A 20,539-nucleotide genomic window follows, 5' to 3' on the forward strand; every position below is an offset into this window, starting at 1 on the left:
ATATTCATAAAATTTATCGTAGCTTGAATTTATATGAACGATTGAAGAACAAGGCTGGAATAAGACTCCACCATCCAATTAATGTAACTTGATTTGCTAGAATATGCAATATAACTCGTATTATCTGGTTAGTTAAGGAAGATCCCGAGAATGCCAGGTCATTATTGGCAGTGGGGAGGCCAAAACCGGGGGATGTTGCTGAGATATTGGTCTTTGGTGGTAAACAATAGGATAATAATGAGATGTGAAAGGAAACAAACATAGGGAGCGTTGGCCGAAAAGGTGAATACGGCAGAGTTAGCAGTTTTATCTATTTTATTGCGGGATGTAGGAAAGTGAGATTGTCTCAACGAATCACTTGCCAAGAATGCTGTCACTAGCCAAGGGTGGCATTATCTATTCAGAGACAGTGTCATGAAGCAGCCAGGGACAGTGAGCTATATTGCCCGTGTGCTGGGTGAGAGTACAAAGACAGAGGCTGTTGCCCCCCCTACTGTCTGATGTTCACAGTTTGTAAGCACCCATCCCATCATTAAATACCCGTGATGTCAGCTTGTGTTGATAAACGTAGGGAAGGTAGTAACTCACACGTTACCTTCATCTTGCTTTATTGTGCTGTAGCTGTTGGAAACACACTTCTAAGCGACAAAGGACACTAATTAGATCGTCACACAATTACGTTTGGATGAACGGCAGGTGCATCGCAAAGAAGTTAGGAACATCTGTGACGTATAAGCTGAACAGCAGTGGGGCCAAGAGACATCCTTGCGCCAATTCACTTTTGGTGGAAATCCCCGTTGTTAGTCTGCGCTGGTGTTCTGAGTAAAGTTGCAAATTATTGATGTTATTTGCGAGCCACAGAACAGGTTCCATAATATAGCCCACTAAAGCCAGCTCGCAGGGGCAGGGCACCCATAACAGCGAAGGGAGGAAGGGGGGGCTCTGGCAGCGACGGGAGCCTCCCCAGAGCTGTGGCGGAGTTACAGGGCGATCTGGAGGCAGAAGGGTACAGTAAGGGTACCTCTGCGACAGGCGGTACAGTAAGGGTACCCCTGTCAGGCACAGTAAGGGTGCCCGAGCCAAGGTCCGGGAGCCGAAGGAGGTTCTGGGAAGACCGCGACGGCGCCCAGTTAGTCCTTCGGGTGGCTGGGGGGCCTGACCAACCGGGGGTGTGCCACAACATGCTCCGCCCCCGTTAAAAGGGGCGGGAGTATTAGATCACGTGATCCAAAGGAGGATCTGCAAAAAATGTGCCGCACTGTCGGGCATCGACCCACCGTGCGTGCTGGCTCGCAAGGCGGGCGGAGCAGCGAGGGGCTGCTTGCCCTGGATCGCCCGTAAGATAACCCACTTATCGTCATACTTATGTTGTATGAAATAAACCTGCAGCAGTACTTCACCCATAATGAAAGTGTCAGTGTAATCTTTGGGTGACGTCTGTGCATGCGTGTTGAGTGGAGCGGATGACGGTGTGGTCACTATGCCGCTGCCCACGTCTCACGCAGGGGGACATCAGCAGGGCAGCCCTCTAGTGGCCGCCAGTCGGAGCCTCCTCCCCCCCCCTGCTCCGCCTCTCTAGTGAGGCCGCGCCCCGGGGAGTGGAGCCCCCAATGGGTTCTGTCTTGGGGAGGCGTGCCACGAGGGTGGGCGAGGCTAGCCCCCCCTTTTAAGTGCCTCACCCCCTCAGATCTTCCTCTGCTTCCTGCGCCGCTCCTCCTGGCCACGCGAATTCCCACCCTTTCCGCTTACCCTGCGCGGCAGAGGCAGCGCGCTATTGGAATGTTTTAATGTTTTTTCTTGCGTTGCAGGCGGAGTTACAGGGCGATCTGGAGGCAGAAGGGTACAGTAAGGGTACCTCTGCGACAGGCGGTACAGTAAGGGTACCCCTGTCAGGCACAGTAAGGGTGCCCGAGCCAAGGTCCGGGAGCCGAAGGAGGTTCTGGGAAGACCGCGACGGCGCCCCGTTAGCCCTTCGGGCGGTTGGGGGGCCTGACCAACCGGGGGTGTGCCACAACACGCTCCGCCCCCGTTAAAAGGGGCAGGAGTATTAGATCACGTGATCCAAAGGAGGATCTGCAAAAAATGTGCCGCACTGTCGGGCATCGACCCACCGTGCGTGCTGGCTCGCAAGGCGGGCGGAGCAGCGAGGGGCTGCTTGCCCTGGATCGCCCGTAAGATAACCCACTTATCGTCATACTTATGTTGTATGAAATAAACCTGCAGCAGTACTTCACCCATAATGAAAGTGTCAGTGTAATCTTTGGGTGACGTCTGTGCATGCGTGTTGAGTGGAGCGGATGACGGTGTGGTCACTATGGTTTTTGGCAGGTTAGTCCCGCCTCCTGGCGACCACGTCGTCATTTTTCTCCCTCCATGGCTATCGGCCCCTTTACTTTAAAAACTCTTTTGTTACCCTGCCTTCCCCCATTCACTCCCGCAGTCCGTGACTTCTCTGCCCACCACAACCCGCCCCCCCCCCCCACCCCTCCCGTTCGTGCCTTTTTGGACGCCCGCACTTTTGTTTACAATGCAATAGGGCTTGCATAAATACGAGTCCTATTGCATTTGTAAATGCTTGTTTGAACCTGGGATTGGCTGAGTGCATTCGCACTATTTTGCCTGACTTGTCCTCAACACATGTGCAATACAGACGTTACCTGGAAGCGGAAGCGCGGCTGTGAGAAGGCAGAAGAGTCGTTGTCCACAGCAGCATGGCGGCTCATATGCTAATGCGCGTCCTGCGGTGCGCTTTACCGAGGGCAGGCAGGAGCCTCAGCTTGCAGCCAAGCCATGGGGGATGAGGGAAGATAGGTGCAGCTTTACCAATGGCAGGCAAGAGCCTAAGCTTCCAAACACAGTGGACAAGGGAAGGTACGTGCAGCCTGGGCAGGGCACCGCAGCGCTCCATGCACCCCTGACTTTTTAGGTGCTGTCAACAATAACACGTGTCTATGACCTATTTTAACGGCGCTTGATTTGGCGAAAAGTTTATGGTTGCTCTGCCTTTTAAATCGCTGCCACGATCAAGAGTGTTTCTGCCTGCAGTAGACCCAGTGCAGTCCAGCTGAGGTGTGTGTGCACGGACTAGGATATCTGGTATAGCTGCAAGTAGGTGCGCGCACCGACGAGCTATATCAGCTGTGCTGTGCGCAACGGCAGCTAGGTACTGCCCAGCTGAGGGGGGTGGAATGAAAGGCAAATCTAGCGCAGACCAACTGCAAGCGTGAAGGGCACGCGGAGAGGTAAGCCTACAAGAATGCAGCTGACACCGTGCACCGCTTGCAGACACTGGGAAAGTAGTAGTCCACTGATGTGGGGTAGCCAGGCAAACATAGCGCTGCCTAGCTGGGGGTGTGCTCACTGACAGAGCAGCCAAGCGCTATACAGCTGGGTTATGCAATCTGATTTGCACACTTAGGCAGGTAAACCGAGCTCAGCACTGCCGGGGGTGCACAAACTGCCAGCGAGACCCAAAGGTGACCCACTGGAGGTGTGCACATGAGCACAACAGTGCTGGGTTTGTGCAAACGAACAGGAAAACCAATCCAAGATCAGCATGTGATGTGTGCACTCAGAAATGCCTACCTACCAGAACCGCGGGTGATCATGCGGTCTATGCAGAAAAAACGGAAAACAGGGAGCCTTAATTAACACAACGGCCTCATTACCTCAGGCCTGGTGAATGTGTGCACACAGGCAGTGTGTTCTGATTTGATGCAGTTTGTTCACACATTCAGGATATTCTATTGCGTTTCTAATAACCTATCACAAACAAGCTGAATCTGAGCACAGATGTAATGTGCACTTACCTCAAACACTTCACACCGGCTTAAGAAGTGCCCAGAGATCCAATATGGTGTGTGCGCGCTATCCCACTACAGTCCAGTGTACTCTGTGCACGCAGACGGACTGCGCGCAAAGATTCATTTGAAGGCAACTATTCTGTAACTGGGAAAGTTGCTTTGTTAAGAGTGCCCCACCACAAACACGCGCCCGTGTGCTCACCCACATGCAGTCTCGCTCGTCCACAAACATACACAGTCAATCGCACGCATGCAAACACATACACGCCCACCCACATGCACCCGCACGCTTAGGTGTTGCTGCTAGTACCACTATATATACAAGGGAATTTGGGCAGACAGCAGGGCACCTTCAGTGCAAACGTGTGCCCTCTGGTCTAGACAGCTGCATGCTGGAGTTCGTGATGGCCTGAGGCGGTGCATACCGCATGGAGGCTGTCTGTGTGTGTGTGTGTGTGGTGGGGGGGGGGCGAGAAGAAAGGTCAGAGGGGGCTGGCGTGTGGAGATCAGGCTAAGCACAGTTAGCGGTGGAGATGATTTGTGTTGAGTGAGCGGTGCCCCCCACCTACAGTAGAGGAAAGCCATAGAGCCTGCAGCTGTCTCTTTCCTGTGGTGGAGGAGCCTGTGGAGGTACCACACCGGTGAGTGGGGTGGTAGGGCATAACTTGTTCCACTAAGGACAGGGACCTCCGCATTGTTTTCTTTGTCTGCCTCGCTAAAAACATATAAGGTCCCAAAGACGAGACTGATTGCATTGCAAATGCTTGTTTTTATACTGAGCCGTCTCTAACTCCTTCAGCCGCTCCACCTCGAACCGCCGGATCTCTCCTGTTTAGCAGGCCTCTGGATTTCTCTATCTTCTCGTCTCAATCACTGCTTCCCCTCGTTGACAGGCCCTGGGCCGCAGGGCGGGCCATCATCCAGCACAAGGGTGAGCCAGCGCGCAGTTGCCTACTCACTCTGGCTTGAAGTGGGATGTGCACCGGCTACCCCAGAATCAATGCAGCTATTGCGGAGCTCGGCAGGGCACGGCCCCTGTGTCCTGGCCGCCCGACTCAGTAATCTCCTTCACCCTGCATCGGTAGGCATCAGGTGGCCTTCCCACCTGTGGTTTCCAGGCCCCAGGGGAGAGATCCAGGGCGTCGGGCGCCAGCCAGGCCCAACTTTCGCTTCACGGCCACTCAAGTCAGCAGACTCCGTTCCACCTTCTCTACCCAGGTCACAACCAGACACTCTTCCCTGCTTTCTTCACTGCCCGGGAGGGAACAGGCCACCAGGAATTGGCCAAGTACAGTCTGCAACGCCCTGGCCACTCGATCGGTCCGGCATCGCCTTCCCTCTGTTTCTGGAGATCGGTGGCCTCCTCGCCATGGTTTCTTCCCCGACTCCGGGACCCTGTCTCCATGATCTCCCTGTGTGAGGTCGGCGCAGTCCTGCTATCTCCTCCATCCGCCTTGCAGCCAAGTTTTCCTCTCGGTTGCAGGGATTCCCAGAGCTTCCAGGAGACTCCATTCATGCACGCAGCCTGGAGTTGACGGGTTCGTCGTTTAGTCCGCTCCCAGCTCCGGAGCGCCCCTCAGACCAAGGGATGTCGGCACTTCCCGGATCCCACAGGTGAGCAGAAATACTATTACTTTATATTGTGTGGGTTAATGGTCAGGATTAAGGGAGGAAAATGGTAAATTATTCTGCTGTCGAGGGGAGCTTCGGCAGAGACGCCTACTCGGCCATCCCGGCAGACCATGCCCCCATGCTGCTGCCCTCTCTATAACCGTGTACTAATTGGTTGTACCATCTGGCTGGGATGAGTTTGTAGGGGCTGTCAGGTGTCTGGGGCTGTCAGTCATAAATCTCCTCCTGGTGTGAATCAAGGTCCTGTTGAAGTCTCTCAATAACAGGGCCTTCCCCTTCCTCGGGTACATATTCTTGCAGGGTCAACTTGGACTTTGGTGCCAAAATGTCCTTATGAGGGCTTTTCAACCGTCTCTTTGGAGACTGTTCATTTGGCGCAATGGTTTTGATGTAGACTGCTTTGACACAGATAAATGGTCCTTCAAAGGATCAATGGATCTCTCTCAACACCACTTCACAAACTTGGACCATCAAGAAGAATAAATAGATTTGGTGGAGTGTCTCCTGGATGATAAAATAACATCCACCACATTCGGTGGGAGAAAGAACGAACTCGGATTGCCCCGTTCAATCTCCAAGCATATAGGAGCAGGCTCTGTTGGTGGGGTGTAGAATCTGCCCCTGCGACTGCCAGAGGCGGTCTGCCCAGAGGGGGAGATGGAGCGGAGGGTGTGATGAGAGGTGAAGAAGGTCTGTGCACCACACTTTTCTTGGCCAATCCGGGGCGATCAATAAGACTTGGGCCCTGTCCTGGTAAATCTTACTCAGAACTCGAGGAAACAAGGGTATGGGGGGGAAATGCTTAAAGGAGTTGTGAGCCCCAATCCAATTGAAACACATCCCCAAACGCTCCCAGCATCGACTCTTGAAGACTGCAGAATGAGGGACAGTGTGCATTCTCTTGAGTGGCAAAACGGTCCAACCGAGGAAACCTCCACATCATGAAGATGTGATGGACCACCTCCGGATGCAGCCGCCACGCGTGATCAGCCGAGTACTGCCGACTGAGAATGTCTGCACCTACATTTAACAGATAATTTGCAATTAAACAAAGCTGATGGCCATGAGCCCAGGACCAGAGTCGCAGAGCCTCGCTGCAGAGACAATACGACCCTACACTTCCCTGTTTATGTACCACATCGCGGTAGTGTTGTCCGTCAGGACTTGAACCAACTGACCGCGAAGGGAGGGAAGGAAGGCCTTGAGAGCCAAACGTATTGCCCGCAATTCCAGAAGGTAGATGTGGAGCAACCTTTCCTCCGGAGACCAATTCCCTTGATCTCCAGATCCCCCAGATGAGCACCCCACCCTAGAGTGGAGGCATCCGTGATCACTGTGACCACCAGTGGAGGAGGTTGAAAAGGCTTCCCTTGAGACAGGTTGCATGGCACACTCCAACAAGACAGCTCCACTGCAGTGTGTCTGGAGATTCTGATCATCTCCCTGAGATCTGCATTGTGCGGATACCACTGCCTGCGGAGACCCCACTGGAGTGCCCTCATGTGCCAGAATGCATGGTTGACCAACAGTATGCAGGAAGCGAACAGACCGATCAGGCGTAGGACCTTCAGGATTGGAACAACCGCTCCATTGTGAAACAAAGGAATCATCTCCTGAATGTTGAGAATCCTCTGCGGAGGCGGGAAAGCTCAAACCACATTAGTGTCCAGTACTGCCCCTATGAACAGGCTGAGCTGAGAGGGCACCAGGTGAGATCTGGGTACATTTATCAAAAAACTCAAGTCGAACAACAGCCGTGTTGTTACCTGCAGATGATGCAGCACCATCTCAGGTGACTTTGCTTTGAGCAGCCAGTCGTCCAGATAGGGGAAAACTGGAATCCCCGACCTTCTGAAATGAGCTGCCACCAGCGCCATCACCTTTGTGAAGACCCAAGGTGCGGAAGTAAGTCAACAGGAGGACTGCAAACTGGTAGTGCGGAGACCCTACTGTAAAACCGAGATACTTCCGATGCGACTTCAGGATGGGAATGTGAAAATACGCATCCTGTAAATCGATCAACACCATCCAGTCTTCTTGCTGCAGCGCCAGAAGAACCTGAGCTAGGGTCAACATCTAGAATTTCTCCTGCTTGAGGTAAAAATTCAAGACCCTGAGGTCTAACATTGGCCATAACCTGCCATCCTTCTTGGGGATCAAGAAATAACATGAGTAACATCCCTGCCCCCATTCCTTCTCTAGAACCACCTCTATCGCACCTTTCTGCAGTAAGGCAAGAACCTCCTGCTACAGGAGCAGCAATTGGTCCTTGAAAACCAGCCCTGGCGAGGAGGGCAAGGAGGTGGAAACTCTTGGAAGGGTAGGGCGTACCCATTCTCTACAAGAATCAAAACCCAAAGGTCTGATATAATACATTTGCAGAAAATGGGACACCAACCCCCTACCGGACCAACATGCTCCAAGATGGGGGATCTAGGGCTGCTTTCGCATGGTACCAGTGGTGGGTATAGTGGAGGAAGAACAGGGAGAGGACTGTGCCGAGAGGCCCCCTGCAGACAGCCTCCACCCTTTCCTCTGCACAATTTGTACAGAGGGGTCTGCTGCTGCTGTGGCTGCTGACGGCCTCAAAAGGAAGCAGTCTTCCCAAAACCTCGGTACCTCCTACATCCATAACCCCTAGGTTGGGACTGCAGTCCCAAGGATTTTGCAGTAACTCTACTGTCCTTGAAATGTTGTAAAGCCGAATACGCCTTTGTACCAAAAAGTCTGGACCCATCAAAAGGCAGATCAAGAAGAGTAGCCTGTACATCCGGAGAGAACCCCGAAGAACTGAGCCAAGCATGCCTCCTGGAGGAACCCATCACCTGGCTTCAGAATCTGTAGCATCCAGCCAGACTTTATCACCCGACGGGCTGCAGCCTGCGTGTCTGCCAAAACTTCCAAAAAGGATCTACGGTCATCCTCTGGTAACTTGGGTGTCAACTGTTTAGCTGAGTCCATTAAGGCATGGATATACCTCCCCAACAAGCATGTGGTGGTGGTTGACTAACGCCATACATGCATAGGAGAAAGCCTTCTTGACATACTGCTCCTTTTTCTTTGAGTCCCTGTCCCACGGAGGGGTGGGGAAAGACCCAGCCGACTGCTTAGAACAAGAAGCCTGTACCACCAAGCTTTCTGGTGAAGGATGGGCAGTAGGGAAAGCGGGATCACCAGGAGCAGGCTTATATCGTCTTGCCACAGTCCTTGATACAGCAGGGGCTGATAAGGGTTTCTGCCACACCTCCAAAATTGGCTCAGTCAAAGCCTCATTGAAAGGCAACAAACAGAGGTTCCATAACAGAAGGTGGAGAATGCAACACCTCAGTAAGTATATTTGACCTGATCTCAGTCATAGACAGTTGAAGGTCCAAAAGGTCAGCAGCCTTTCTGATGACAGCATGGTATGGTGTAACATACTGTGAATGTAAGGCTTTTGGGGACAAAAACTCCCACTACGGGGGAAGTCCCTAAGCCACTGGCCTCACAAAGGACCTCAAATTCATCAACGGAGTTGAGGATTTCTCCTCCTTCCGCCTGATCCTGCTGGTACTCCTATTCCTCCAGAAGCCTTTGGGCTTCTCTAATGGAACGCATTTTCGGGATCGGCGGCGCCAAGGACATCGGCACCGGAGGACCTTCGGAAGCGGGCAACAGCCCGCTTGAAGCTGAAAAGGCATCGGCACAACACCAGATGGCATTGGAGACTGTGGTATCAGCGTTGAAAACCTTGGAGCCGGAAACTGCCATGACGGCGCCGTTGGAATGATATGCACGAAGAGTGCCTGGGCATATTGCTGAGGGATGCCCAAGTTATAGGCAAGCAGAACCACGGGGCCAGATGGCACACCGGTAGGACAGGATGCCTTGGCAAACATGCCAAACATCGCATTGAGAAAATGCAATGGATCAGACACTGGACCTGGAAAGGGTGAATAAGGATTTAGTACTATCGGGTCAGGATCCATTCGAGGCTGCGTGGAGAGCTGTGGTGGCGGCGGTGCCGGGGTCATCGGATCTGGTAAAGGCGAAGACTCCCTGGGCGCCGGGAAAACCCAGGGCGCCAATGAACCCCTGGGCGTCGGAGAATGGGTAAGAGTCACCTGTGGAGAAGGAGAGCTGGGAAAGGCGACCTCAAAGCCCTACTCTTCGGAGATAGACGTTGAGATCCATGCCTTCGCCGCTTCTTCTGTCTCGACTTCGAGGTATGGGTAGTCGACGAGTTAGATTTAGATCTCTTGCGACCCCTCTTCTCTTTTTTCGCCCGTGCCATGAACAGCTTGGCCTTGCGCTCTTTCAACGCCTTCAGATACATCTTCAGACAGCTGGAACATCCTTCAACGTCGTGGTGCGATAAAAGGCACCAAAGAAAGTTGTTGTGGGGATCCGTGGTGGACATATGTCCCCCACACTCCCTGGAAGGCTTGAATCCAGTCTTCTTCAAAGTAGCCATCGCACTGCTACATCAAGAGTGAAGTAGAAACAAAGTAAAGAATAGGAATTATTTCTTTCCCCATCTCAAATTAGCAAAATGAAAATGTTCATATTCAAACCTATGAAAAAATGATAAAGAATTTGAGGTGGAATAATTTATCCCAGTACTGAAAATGATAACTCCATAACAGACAAGGGCATGGAGAGTTAATGTTCAGACCAAAGGAATTATTCCATAATGTTAGCTATGTGTCAAAAACACAAACCCTAGCTGCTTGAAAGAGAAGAAAACAAGAACTTACTTCTTCAATGTTTTTGCCCTAGATGATGAGTGAGGCTGGAGGTAGAAGGGAATTTTGTTGAATTTTGGCATGTTTTTCTAAAAGACAATAAAAACATTACATTACAAATGCTGTTTACTGCTCCGGTTAAATGTTCACAACCTATGCTTTGTTCATACACTTGATGACTCCCCCATTCAATGCATATGTTTTGTGTCTGGAAAACAAATCAGGTAGTCACAGTTATTTAGAATTCTTAAGGAGAAAGGCATCAGATTCAAAGATTTAGATGGGTAAGTTTATTATTACAGATCTCTGCACTGGGGTGAATGTATGACATTGTTCTGCATTCTGTCCATAAATTGTTGTATTTGCATTTGTCACCCCGAGTGGGACGGGAATGCCCAGACGTGGGTCCCATGCTCTCCATGACACTGAAGTCAAGCTATCCAGGTTGAAGAGGGGTGAAACTCCGAAACCGGTCCTAGGATGCTTGTTTCCAGTCCAGGGAGGACCGGGCCTGGTAGTTCGGGCTGGACTGTTCCCATTGGGCACAGGGTCAAGACAATTGCATATGACTGGGTTCAAACTGGAATGGCATGATGAGCAAAAAAACGATGGATTTAGGCCCAGATCTCTGTACTGGGGTGAATGTATGACATTGTTCTGCATTCTGTCCATCAATTGTTTTTGCATAAATTTATTATTACACTAACATTTTTAGCCTTGAAGGGTGAGGGAGGACTACGCAGTGACAAATGGCTCCAAACCCTCGGATCTAAAGGGGCAAATTAATCACTACAAAAATGTTCTACGATATGGGTTAGATATCAGTCTTCATTTATGTTAGACCTGTCAGCCCTTTGGGTGGTCCCTCCTCATCATTATTTATTTTGTCCCACTTTTGCCTCAAACCCTGTTTGAATTTTTCCTTTTTGGGAACCACCAGACTTTTTCGTGTTGCTGCAGATTCAGGGAGCCATTTTACCTACCCCTGAAACTTCTGTCTGAGGGCCTGGAGCACAAAATGGTGGCCATCTGTGACATCACCAGCATCCACTGGAACCTACCAGCACCTTCCAGAACATTCCAGAACCCTGTGACAGTTGGAGGCGGTTTAGAATGTTGGGAAGCTAAGTCAGAGAGTTGGCAGTTGGAGCTGGCAGTTGGCACCTGACTGGTGAAGAGTGAGCAGCAAAAACTTGAAGGAGGAAGGAGTGAAGCAGCAGGGGTGGAAACTTGTGCCTGGAGTGGGGTCCATAAACCCACCCTTGATACTAGTCCCTACTGACGGAGCCCAGCCTAGAGCCCTGTGTGGGAAGAAGCCAGAAAAACCATCCTAAGGACCTGGACAGCAGGAACAGGCCTTAGAAACAAGAGAACAGCAAGATCCTGACCTGGAAACTGGTTTCCCTGAAGTCCGACGTCGAGTAGCCTAAGACCGGGAGCCCGAGGGGGAGAAGCGGCGCCGACTGGAAAGCGGACGTCGTACCCGGAGCCGCCAGAGGTCGAGAGAGGGCGCCGTCAGAGGTCGTGAGGAATACCAGAGGTCGAGGAGGAAGTCACCCGAGGTCGAGTGAGCGGCGTCATCGGAGGAGTGAAGTCCGCCCTCCGGAGTCGTCGGAGACCGAGGTGAATTGTAACGGAGGTCGGGAGTGAGGATCGCACTCCGGAGTCGCCGGAACCTGAGAGAATCGTGCCGGAGGTCGGGAGTGGAGGTCGCACTCCGGAGTCGCCGGAAACCTAAGGAGAGGAGCACCGGAGGTCGGGAGTGAGGATCGCACTCCGGAGCCGCCGGAAGTCGACATCGAGGCAAGGCCGGCCGACGTCATCGAATCCGAGGTCGCCATCGGACCGGAGCCGCCCGAAGTCGACATCGAGTAAAGACTGCCCGACGCCATCGAATCGGAGGTCGAGATCGAACCGAGGCCGCCGACATCGAGACCGGAGCCGCCTGCCGGCGTCGTCAAAGAACTGACATTGTGCCGAGGCCGCCGACATCGAGCTGGAACCGCCTCACGGCGTCGACACGACTCCAGCGGCGTCGGAGCATCAGAAAAAGGGCAGTAAGTGGAGTAGAGGGCGCCTAAGGCCCTGTGGAGACCTGAGAGACTGCTCTAAGGGGCTAGGGAGGTGCTGGAACCAACCTGACTGTGCCAGGGGTGAGCTGGGACTAATCTAGAGAAGTTGTGTGGAGGGAGAGAGCCAGGTCTCTGGTATTCCCCCCTTGATCTACCTCAGTTTAGGCCTCAGCCTTGTCCAAGCCAGGGAGTAGACACCCCCAAGCCTTCCACATCCCCACAAGCTGTGCCTGGGCCAAATCAGCCCTTAGGAATTCAAAAGTGATCTGATTCTATGAGTGTCACTGTCAGCTTTTAAGTATTTATTAGGGGCACTGTATTTATTGTATTTAACCTATTTATTGCTTCACTGTATTTATTGGTCCACAGTATTTATTGATGCACAATATTTATTGGTTTACAGTATTTATTGCCTCAGAATATTTAATTGCCTGTATGTACTGCACTTATATTTATGCCTTCTTTATTTATGATCACCCCTATTTATTGAATCATTAAGCCAGTATTTATTTGACCTGCACTATTTAAAAAGTTTGTATATTGTGATTGTTATTTATTTATCCAATCAGCAACTAAGAGAAAAAGAAGATAAAGAAAGATATTTTCATAATTTTTACGGTGTAGAGTCGTTTTTGGAACGGATGCACGCATGGTTATTGTTTGGGTATGTCGTATGCTTAGCACGGAGCCTGATTCCTGACCACTCGAGCCAAGCTACCACAGTGTGTCCGGGAGACCACCACCACCCTTCTAGTGTGGGAGTGTGGTTTTCCAACAATTTAATTTAAACTTTGCCGAGGTGCAAAGGTGTTACTTGGATGACACTTTTGGAATCAAAAGCCATATGTTCCAATGTCACATCTGCTCTTGGACAATTGTATGACTGGATCACATGACCCTAATGTGCCATAAGAAAAAGTTACATGCCTTCAGTAACTATCTTCCTGATGGATACTCTGCTTAACGAACAAGTTGCTTGCATTCGGTAACGCATTATCTGGTAGAGATGATCTAGCTGCAGATTACTTATCTTTGAATTTCCCAGGCGTCCGGCTGGATCCGGAAACTTTTGCTGAGCAATACCCCTTGCACGCAACGTCGGGTGGCTCCATTCGGCTCCGCGTGGCATCGTTATCGTCGGATATGATGTCGTGGTGCTTATATAGGCGCCACCCAGGTGCGCAGACATCACTACTTTTTGTTTTTTCCATGCCAGAAGTGCAGAACCACGAAGCAACTGACATAGTTGTGTGCAAAACTAGAGCCCTGTAACAAGGAACAACACTAGCCCTACAATATCAGTCCGCAAAGCTGGGAGGCATGGGTGGGGCTGTAAGGATTTTGCCGCTAGATAGAGTCTCTACCAGATAATACATTACTGAAGAGAAGTAATGAATATGCTACTTACCAGTATGCATCTGTTCTTGGCATGTAGGGCTGCTGACATTCATATCTGTGCATAGATCGCCGCCTAGTGTTGGGTCCGGATGTTTGCACGTTGTTGTCCTGGAAGAGTCTTCGAAGTATCCTGAGATAGGTGACTCCTCCCCTGGACCACAGTGCGCATGGGCATCCTCTCCATCCTCAGATTGTTTTTCGCCATTGTGGCAGTGATGGAGTAGATACAGAAAGTGATGACCATGCTTACAGTAATTCTGAGAGCTGCAGCTGCTACAGGCGCCGGGGAGGAGGGTGGGCGATATGAATGTCAGCAGCCCTACATGCCAAGAACAGATGCATACTGGTAAGTAGCATATTCAGTTCGAGGCATGTGGGCTGCTGAATTCATATCTGTGCATAGAATATATAGCAGTACCCTCTATTAGCGGCGGCTACCAGTGCCAGCTGCAGCGGTCTGAAAAAGAGTTTTGAGAACAGCCTGTCCTACAGCTGCCTGCTGTTTTGATTGCACATCTACACAATAGTGTTTGGTAAATGTATGTGTAGTGGACCAGGTGGCTGCTCTACATATATCATGCAAAGGAATGTTTCCCAGGAAAGCCATGGAGGCCCCTAACTTACGTGTTGAGTGGGCCCGTGGGGGGATCGTTAATGTGCGTTTAGATTTTTGATAGCAAATTTGAATACATTTAACGATCCAGCTGGCTATACCTGCTTTGGAGATGGCGTTACCTTTGTGGTGTGGGGCAAAGGCAACGAAAAGTTGTTTTGTTTTCCTAAAGACTTTAGTCCTGTCTATATAGTACATGAGGGCTCTCTTTACATCCAGTGTATGGAGTGCTCTTTCTGCGACAGTTTGTGGATTTTGAAAGAAAACAGGCAGTTCAATGGTTTGATTCATGTGGAACTGCGATATCACCTTGGGCATAAATTTGGGGTTGGTACGTAGTACGACCCTGTTGGCGTGAACCTGTATGAATGGCTCTTGAACGGTTAGTGCCTGGAGTTCACTAACTCTCCTTAGAGAAGTGATCGCTACTAGGAAAGCTACTTTCCAGGTGAGGAATTGAATCTCGCATGAGTGTAGAGGTTCGAAGGGTGGACCCATCAGGCGTGTGAGGACCAAGTTGAGGTTCCACATTGGAGCTGGTGGGTGGCTTGGAGGAATTACTCGTTTGAGTCCTTCCAAGAATGCTTTGATGGCAGGCACTCTGAATAAAGAGAGGTGCTGCCTGTTCTGGAGATAGGCTGATATTGCGGTCAAATGGACACGTATTGAGGTGTATGCCAGATTGCATCGGTATAGGTGTAAGAGGTAACAAATTATGTTTTGGATGGATGCGTCTAGCGGGTTAATGTCATTGTTATTGCAATAAATTACGAACCTTTTCCATTTGGCTGCATAGCAAGCTCTGGTAGTGGGTCTTCTAGCTTCCTTAATGATGTCCATACAGTCAGGTGGCAGGTTTAGGTAGCCAAACTCTAGGACTTCAGGAGCCAGATTGCCAGGTTCAGCTGTTGCGGATCTGGGTGCTGAATCTCTCCATGGTTCTGCGTCAAATGCGCGGGTTTGATCCGCAGCCATTGATGCGGCACCACGGAAAGTTCGAGAAAGGTGGTGTACCATGGTTGGCGTGCCCATGTTGGAGCAACCAGGACGAGTGTTAGTGAGTGTTGTCTGAGTTTGCGTGCCACCAGCGGTATCAATGGTGCTGGGGGAAAAGCGTACGCAAATCTGCCGGACCAGTTCATCCATATCGCATTACCCTGCGACTGCGGATGTGGGAACCTGGCAGCAAAGCTTTGGCATTTTGCGTTTTCGTTTGTGGCGAATAGGTGTATCTCTGGATGACCCCACTGTTGGAAGTACGGTTGGAGCACTGACGGGTGTAGTTCCCACTCGTGCATCTGGTGGCTGTGTCTGCTGAGCAGATCCGCCATCTGGTTGTCCTTGCCGGGGAGGTGTTCCGCCATGAGGAATATGTTCCTCTGAATGGCCCACTTCCACATGCTCTGAGCCAGATGAGACAACTGTGGAGAGTGTGTTCCTCCCTGCTTCTGTATGTAGTACATGGCAGTCATGTTGTCCGTCCGGATCAACACGACTTTGTTGCACAAGTGTACCTTGAATGCTTTCATTGCCAGGAAGATTGCCATCAGTTCTAGAAGGTTGATGTGCATCTTCTTTTGTTGTATTGTCCATAGTCCCTGCACTGTGTAGTTGAGTACATGAGCTCCCCATCCCTGGAGAGACGCGTCCGCCGTCAGTATTATTTGTGGAACAGGCTCTTGGAACGGTCGGCCCTTGCAAAGGTTTTGTGGATTCCACCAATGCAGAGAGTTGTATGCCCGACCGCTCACCAACACTAGGTCGTTTAGTTGCCCGTGAGCCTGATTCCATTGACGTGCTAAGCACTCCTGAAGCGGGCACATATGTAGTCTCGCGTGTGGGACTATGAAAATGCAGGAGGCCATCATGCCTATCAACTGCATGAACACTTGCGCAGGAAGGGAGTGTTGGGGTGTGAACTTTGAAATCAGCATTTGCATGCTGTTGATCCTCACTAAATTTGGCTGAGCTGTGGCTGCCAGAGTGTCTATGGTCGCACCGAGGTACTGTTGTACGTGTGCTGGTTGGAGATGTGATTTCGGGTAATTTAGTGAGAATCCCAGATTGTGAAGGAGGTGAATGGTGCGGGACATGTGGCTGGCACATTGCTGGGCTGACTGTGCCTGAACAAGCCAGTCGTCCAGGTAAGGGTAGACGTGAATATGTTGCCTCCGTAGATGTGCAGCCACTGTAGCTAGGCACTTTTTGAAAACTCGGGGTGCTGTTGTCACGCCGAAGGGAAGAACCTTGAATTGGTAGTGCTGCCCTTGAATAGTGAACCTGAGATATTTTCTGTGTGAGGGGTGAATGGGTATGTGGAAATATGCATCTTTGAGGTCTAGAGTGGCTAGGAAGTCTCCCTGTTTGAGCAGCGGGAGGACTTGTTGTAGGGTGAGCATGTGGAAATGCTCTGAGAGAATGTAGCGGTTGAGGGGTCTCAGGTCTAGTATAGGCCTGAGTGACCCGTCCTTTTTTGGTATTAAGAAGTACAGGGAGTACACCCCCGTACCTTGCTCATGGACGGGTACGACCTCTATTGCGCCTTTTTTCAGCATACTTAGCACTTCCTGCTGTAATAGCGCTAAGTGCTCTGAGGACATAGGACGGTGTTTTGGCGGTATTGTGGGTGGAGTGGAGGTTAATTCTAGGCAGTAACCGTGTTTGATAATATCTTTGACCCATCTGTCCGTGGTGATGGTGTTCCACGTGGACAGGAACCTTTGTAGCCTTCCCCCGACAGGTGTTATGTGGTCGGGAGGAAGGGAGAGGGCGTCACTGTTTGTTCTTGGGGGAGGACCTGGTATTGCCGTATCCGCGTCCTCTGTCCTTTGTGCTGGAGCCACGATATCCACCCCGGGTGTTTTTATCGTAGGTACCTTGTGTGTTGCCCTTGTTGTATGTTTGCTGTGACCCCTGTCCTCTACCTGCTCCTCTATTTCCGGGGCGACGAAAGGAGCCACTCCGAAAGGTCTGCGTTTGGAGAGCCCCCATGGACTTTGCAGTGTCTGTGTCCTTTTTTATTTTTTCTAGGGTGGTGTCAACTTCTGGTCCGAATAAGTAGTCGGGGTTGACCGGCTGATTGAGGATGTTATTTTGAACCTCAGGTTTGAATCCGGAGATTCAGAACCAGGCGTGTCGTCGTAGCATGACGCTGGTATTTATTGCTCTGGCAGCTGTATCTGCGGCATCCAGTGCACACTTAATGGATGCGTTCGTGAGGAGTTGTCCCTCCCTGATGAGGAGCTCTGCTCCTTCTTTGTATTGGTCAGGGAGATGTTGGGTTTCTAATGTGTCATAGTGTGCACGATCGTAGCGAGCTAGGAGCGCCTGGGTATTGGCAATCCGCCATATGTTAGCTGCCTGGGCTGCAACCCGTTTGCCGGAGGTCTCTAGCACCTTGGACTCTTTGTCCGGGGGAGGAGCATCACCAGTTGTCTGCGAGTGCGCCCGTTTGTGAGCATTAGCGACTACGATGGAATCCAGAGGCAACTGGCCTCCAATGTACGTAGGGTCCCCAGGCGCCGACTTATATTTCTTGTCGATCCTGGGGTTTATTACTCTTGCCCTGGTGGGTTCTTTGAAAATGTCCTTTGCTGGTTTGAGGACACCCTTCAACATGGGCAGAGTTTTGATATTCCTTTCTGAGGATGCGAAAGTATCCATTAGGAAATCGTCCTCGATTGTGTCAGAGTGGAGTTGCACACCATGATTGGCCGCAGCACGTTCAATGAGGGCGTTGAATGCGGCAGTGTCCTCTGTGGGAGACGTTTTCGCGCCATATAGCTGCGTGTCCTGTGTATCCATAGCTGCACCCGGGTCTACAGGGTCATCCCAAGCCTGATCAGGGTCCTGTTGGCCTTCAGGGTCCATCTCCCTGGGGTAGGGGACGTCGTCACCCATGTAGTCCTCCAAAACGTCGGTTTCTGAGGGTGTCGGAGAGAAGGACTGTGGCTCCGGGTAAGAGGTATGGAGACGTTCGTAAAGAACTGGTTCCGAATCCGCTGGCAGCTTTTTCTTTAGCGGGATCCGGTAGGAGTCCAAAGCTTGCTCGGAAGATATTCTCCGCTTGTGGAGCACAATTCTGCCGGTGTCGGCATCGATGATGTGGGACGGTGATGTCTCTGTAGGAGAGCGTTCGGCAGGTGTGATCCTAGTTTGGGTGACACGTGTTCTGATTTCAAACAGTTTTGGCGCCGTGGATGGCGGCAGGCCAAAAGTGATGTTGGGTGTTGCTGGAGAAGCTGTTTGAGCTTTTTTCGGCTCGGAGCCCGACGTGTCCTGGAGGGCTGCCTTTTCTTTGATGCGTTGCAAGGACGCTGCAACTTGTCGCACCTGGAACGCCGACGGTTCTTTGGCGCCGAGCGGTTCTGTAGAGGCAGGCGTGGACTTCTTTGGAGCCACGGGGTCATCGAGTCGAGGAGAGGTAGTAGCTGTCGACGGCGTCGATGATTGGGCCTTAGGTGCTGCTTTGGTAGTGGTGTACGACGCAGCGGCCATTTTGACCTTCGTGGCCGGAGCCGATTGTTTCGGTGCCGGGTGCCGAGGCGGTTTGGCGGTACCGATGGCCTTTTTCCGTGTGTCGGCGCCGACGTCGGCTGCTGCGAGTTCGGCACCGAAGTCCCGTTTGGTGCGGTCGGTGCCGACGGGTTTGGCTGGCGTCGAAGGTGTAGTGGGCTTCGATCCGACCAGTGTCAGTTTCAGTTTCGGTTTCGGTTTCTGTGGAACCGATACGACTATTGGTTTCGGTTTCGAGGAAGGGAAACCAGTCGTTTTGGGTACTAATGGCTTTCGCTGGATGTCCGAGGCCGGGCCAGAGGGCGGGGCCGAAGAACTGCGGGATAGGTCTTGGGTAAGGCCCGAAGGCGATCCTTCGACCGGAGCCATAGACTGACGCACTGGGATATCCTCCGTCTGTACGGGTAGGCCTTGCTCATCACCGGAGCTACTTTCTTCGGCCCCTAAGGCCTCATCGTAGTCTCCTACCTCGGTGTTGGCTTCTTCCCTGTGAAAGAGGTGTTCTTCGATGTCTTCCGATCCGGAATCGTGTTCGGAAGCGGGGCTGGATGGTAGGTTCTCCACGCTTTCCACATCTTCGTCCTCGGCGCTGAAGATGTTGGTTGGGGCCGGTGCCGCTTGCTGCGCTTCAAGTCTCGCTGCTCGTCGATTCCGGAGAGTCTTTTTGGATCGGAATCGGGCACAGGCCATACATGTGGATTCGTCGTGATCCGGTGAAAGGCATTTGTTGCACACCGGGTGGACGTCGACATGGGGATATTTCGCATTGCAAACAGGACACCGCTTGAATGGGGTCCTCGATTCCATCGTCGTCGATGGTCGGATATGATGCGAAAAAGTTGTTTGTGAAGTCAGTAAACTAACAAGTAACTGTCGATACCGATCGGGAACAGTACCGACGCGAACTAAAGGCCTTTTTTCCCTAACTTGAGTCAAGATAAGCACATCCAAACCCAATGGCGGAAAAAAACAATCTGAGGATGGAGAGGATGCCCATGCGCACTGTGGTCCAGGGGAGGAGTCACCTATCTCAGGATACTTCGAAGACTCTTCCAGGACAACAACGTGCAAACATCCGGACCCAACACTAGGCGGCGATCTATGCACAGATATGAATTCAGCAGCCCACATGCCTCGAACCTTGTTCATCTTATAGAGACTTCTAGCTGCATATTCTTTTCCTTTGAATCGGTTACCCGAGATATACCATCCTGGAGGTGGGTTGCGGACTTGCATCCTAAACTAAGAGGTCTTGCAGGACTAAACGTGCAAAATGTCCATCCCTGCGCACTTGACCATTAAGGCAGAAATGTTTTGCGAACGTGTGCAAGGAAGCCAAGGTCGCTGCCTGACATATCTTGGACTGGGACACCCCGAGCCAAGGCCGTAGTCGCAGGCTTTCCCCTGGTGGAATGGGGTCTCAATCCTTCAGGGGGCTGCTTCTTTGCCAAGGCATAACAGATCTTGAAGCAAATAACGACCGAAGAAGAGATGGTCCTTGATCGTATGTACCCCACAAAGAGTTGGTCATCCACCCGGAACTCTTTTTTTGTGCGGTCAAGGTAGAGCGACAGTGCTCTTTTTGGGTCCAGTTAGTGGAGATGCTCCTCTTCCTTAGAGGGATGCGAGTCAGCAAAGAAGGTGGGCAAAGTGATGGACTGACCCAGATGGAATGGGGTCACAACCTTTGGCAAAAAGGATGCCCTGGTGTGAAGCACCACCTTGTCCGGAAAGGACATAAGATAAGGAGGCGAACAAGATAATGCCTGCAACTTACTCACC

General features: G+C 51.4%; 1 protein-coding gene across 2 annotated transcripts in view; it reads right to left on the reverse strand.

Annotated features, from left to right (window-relative positions):
- Nucleotides 1–20,539, reverse strand: part of LOC146789724 (WD repeat-containing protein 48-like) — a 427,316-nt gene that overhangs the window by 98,625 nt on the left and 308,152 nt on the right. For both annotated transcript variants that reach the window (XM_085632059.1, XM_085632058.1), the window contains exon 8: nt 10,172–10,248. In XM_085632059.1, coding sequence (XP_085488185.1) covers nt 10,172–10,248 — 77 coding nt within the window. The remainder of the gene's footprint in view (nt 1–10,171; nt 10,249–20,539) is intronic.

The sequence above is a fragment of the Triturus cristatus genome, chromosome 10 (assembly GCF_964204655.1).
Source record: "Triturus cristatus chromosome 10, aTriCri1.1, whole genome shotgun sequence".
NCBI classification, from domain to species: domain Eukaryota; kingdom Metazoa; phylum Chordata; class Amphibia; order Caudata; family Salamandridae; genus Triturus; species Triturus cristatus.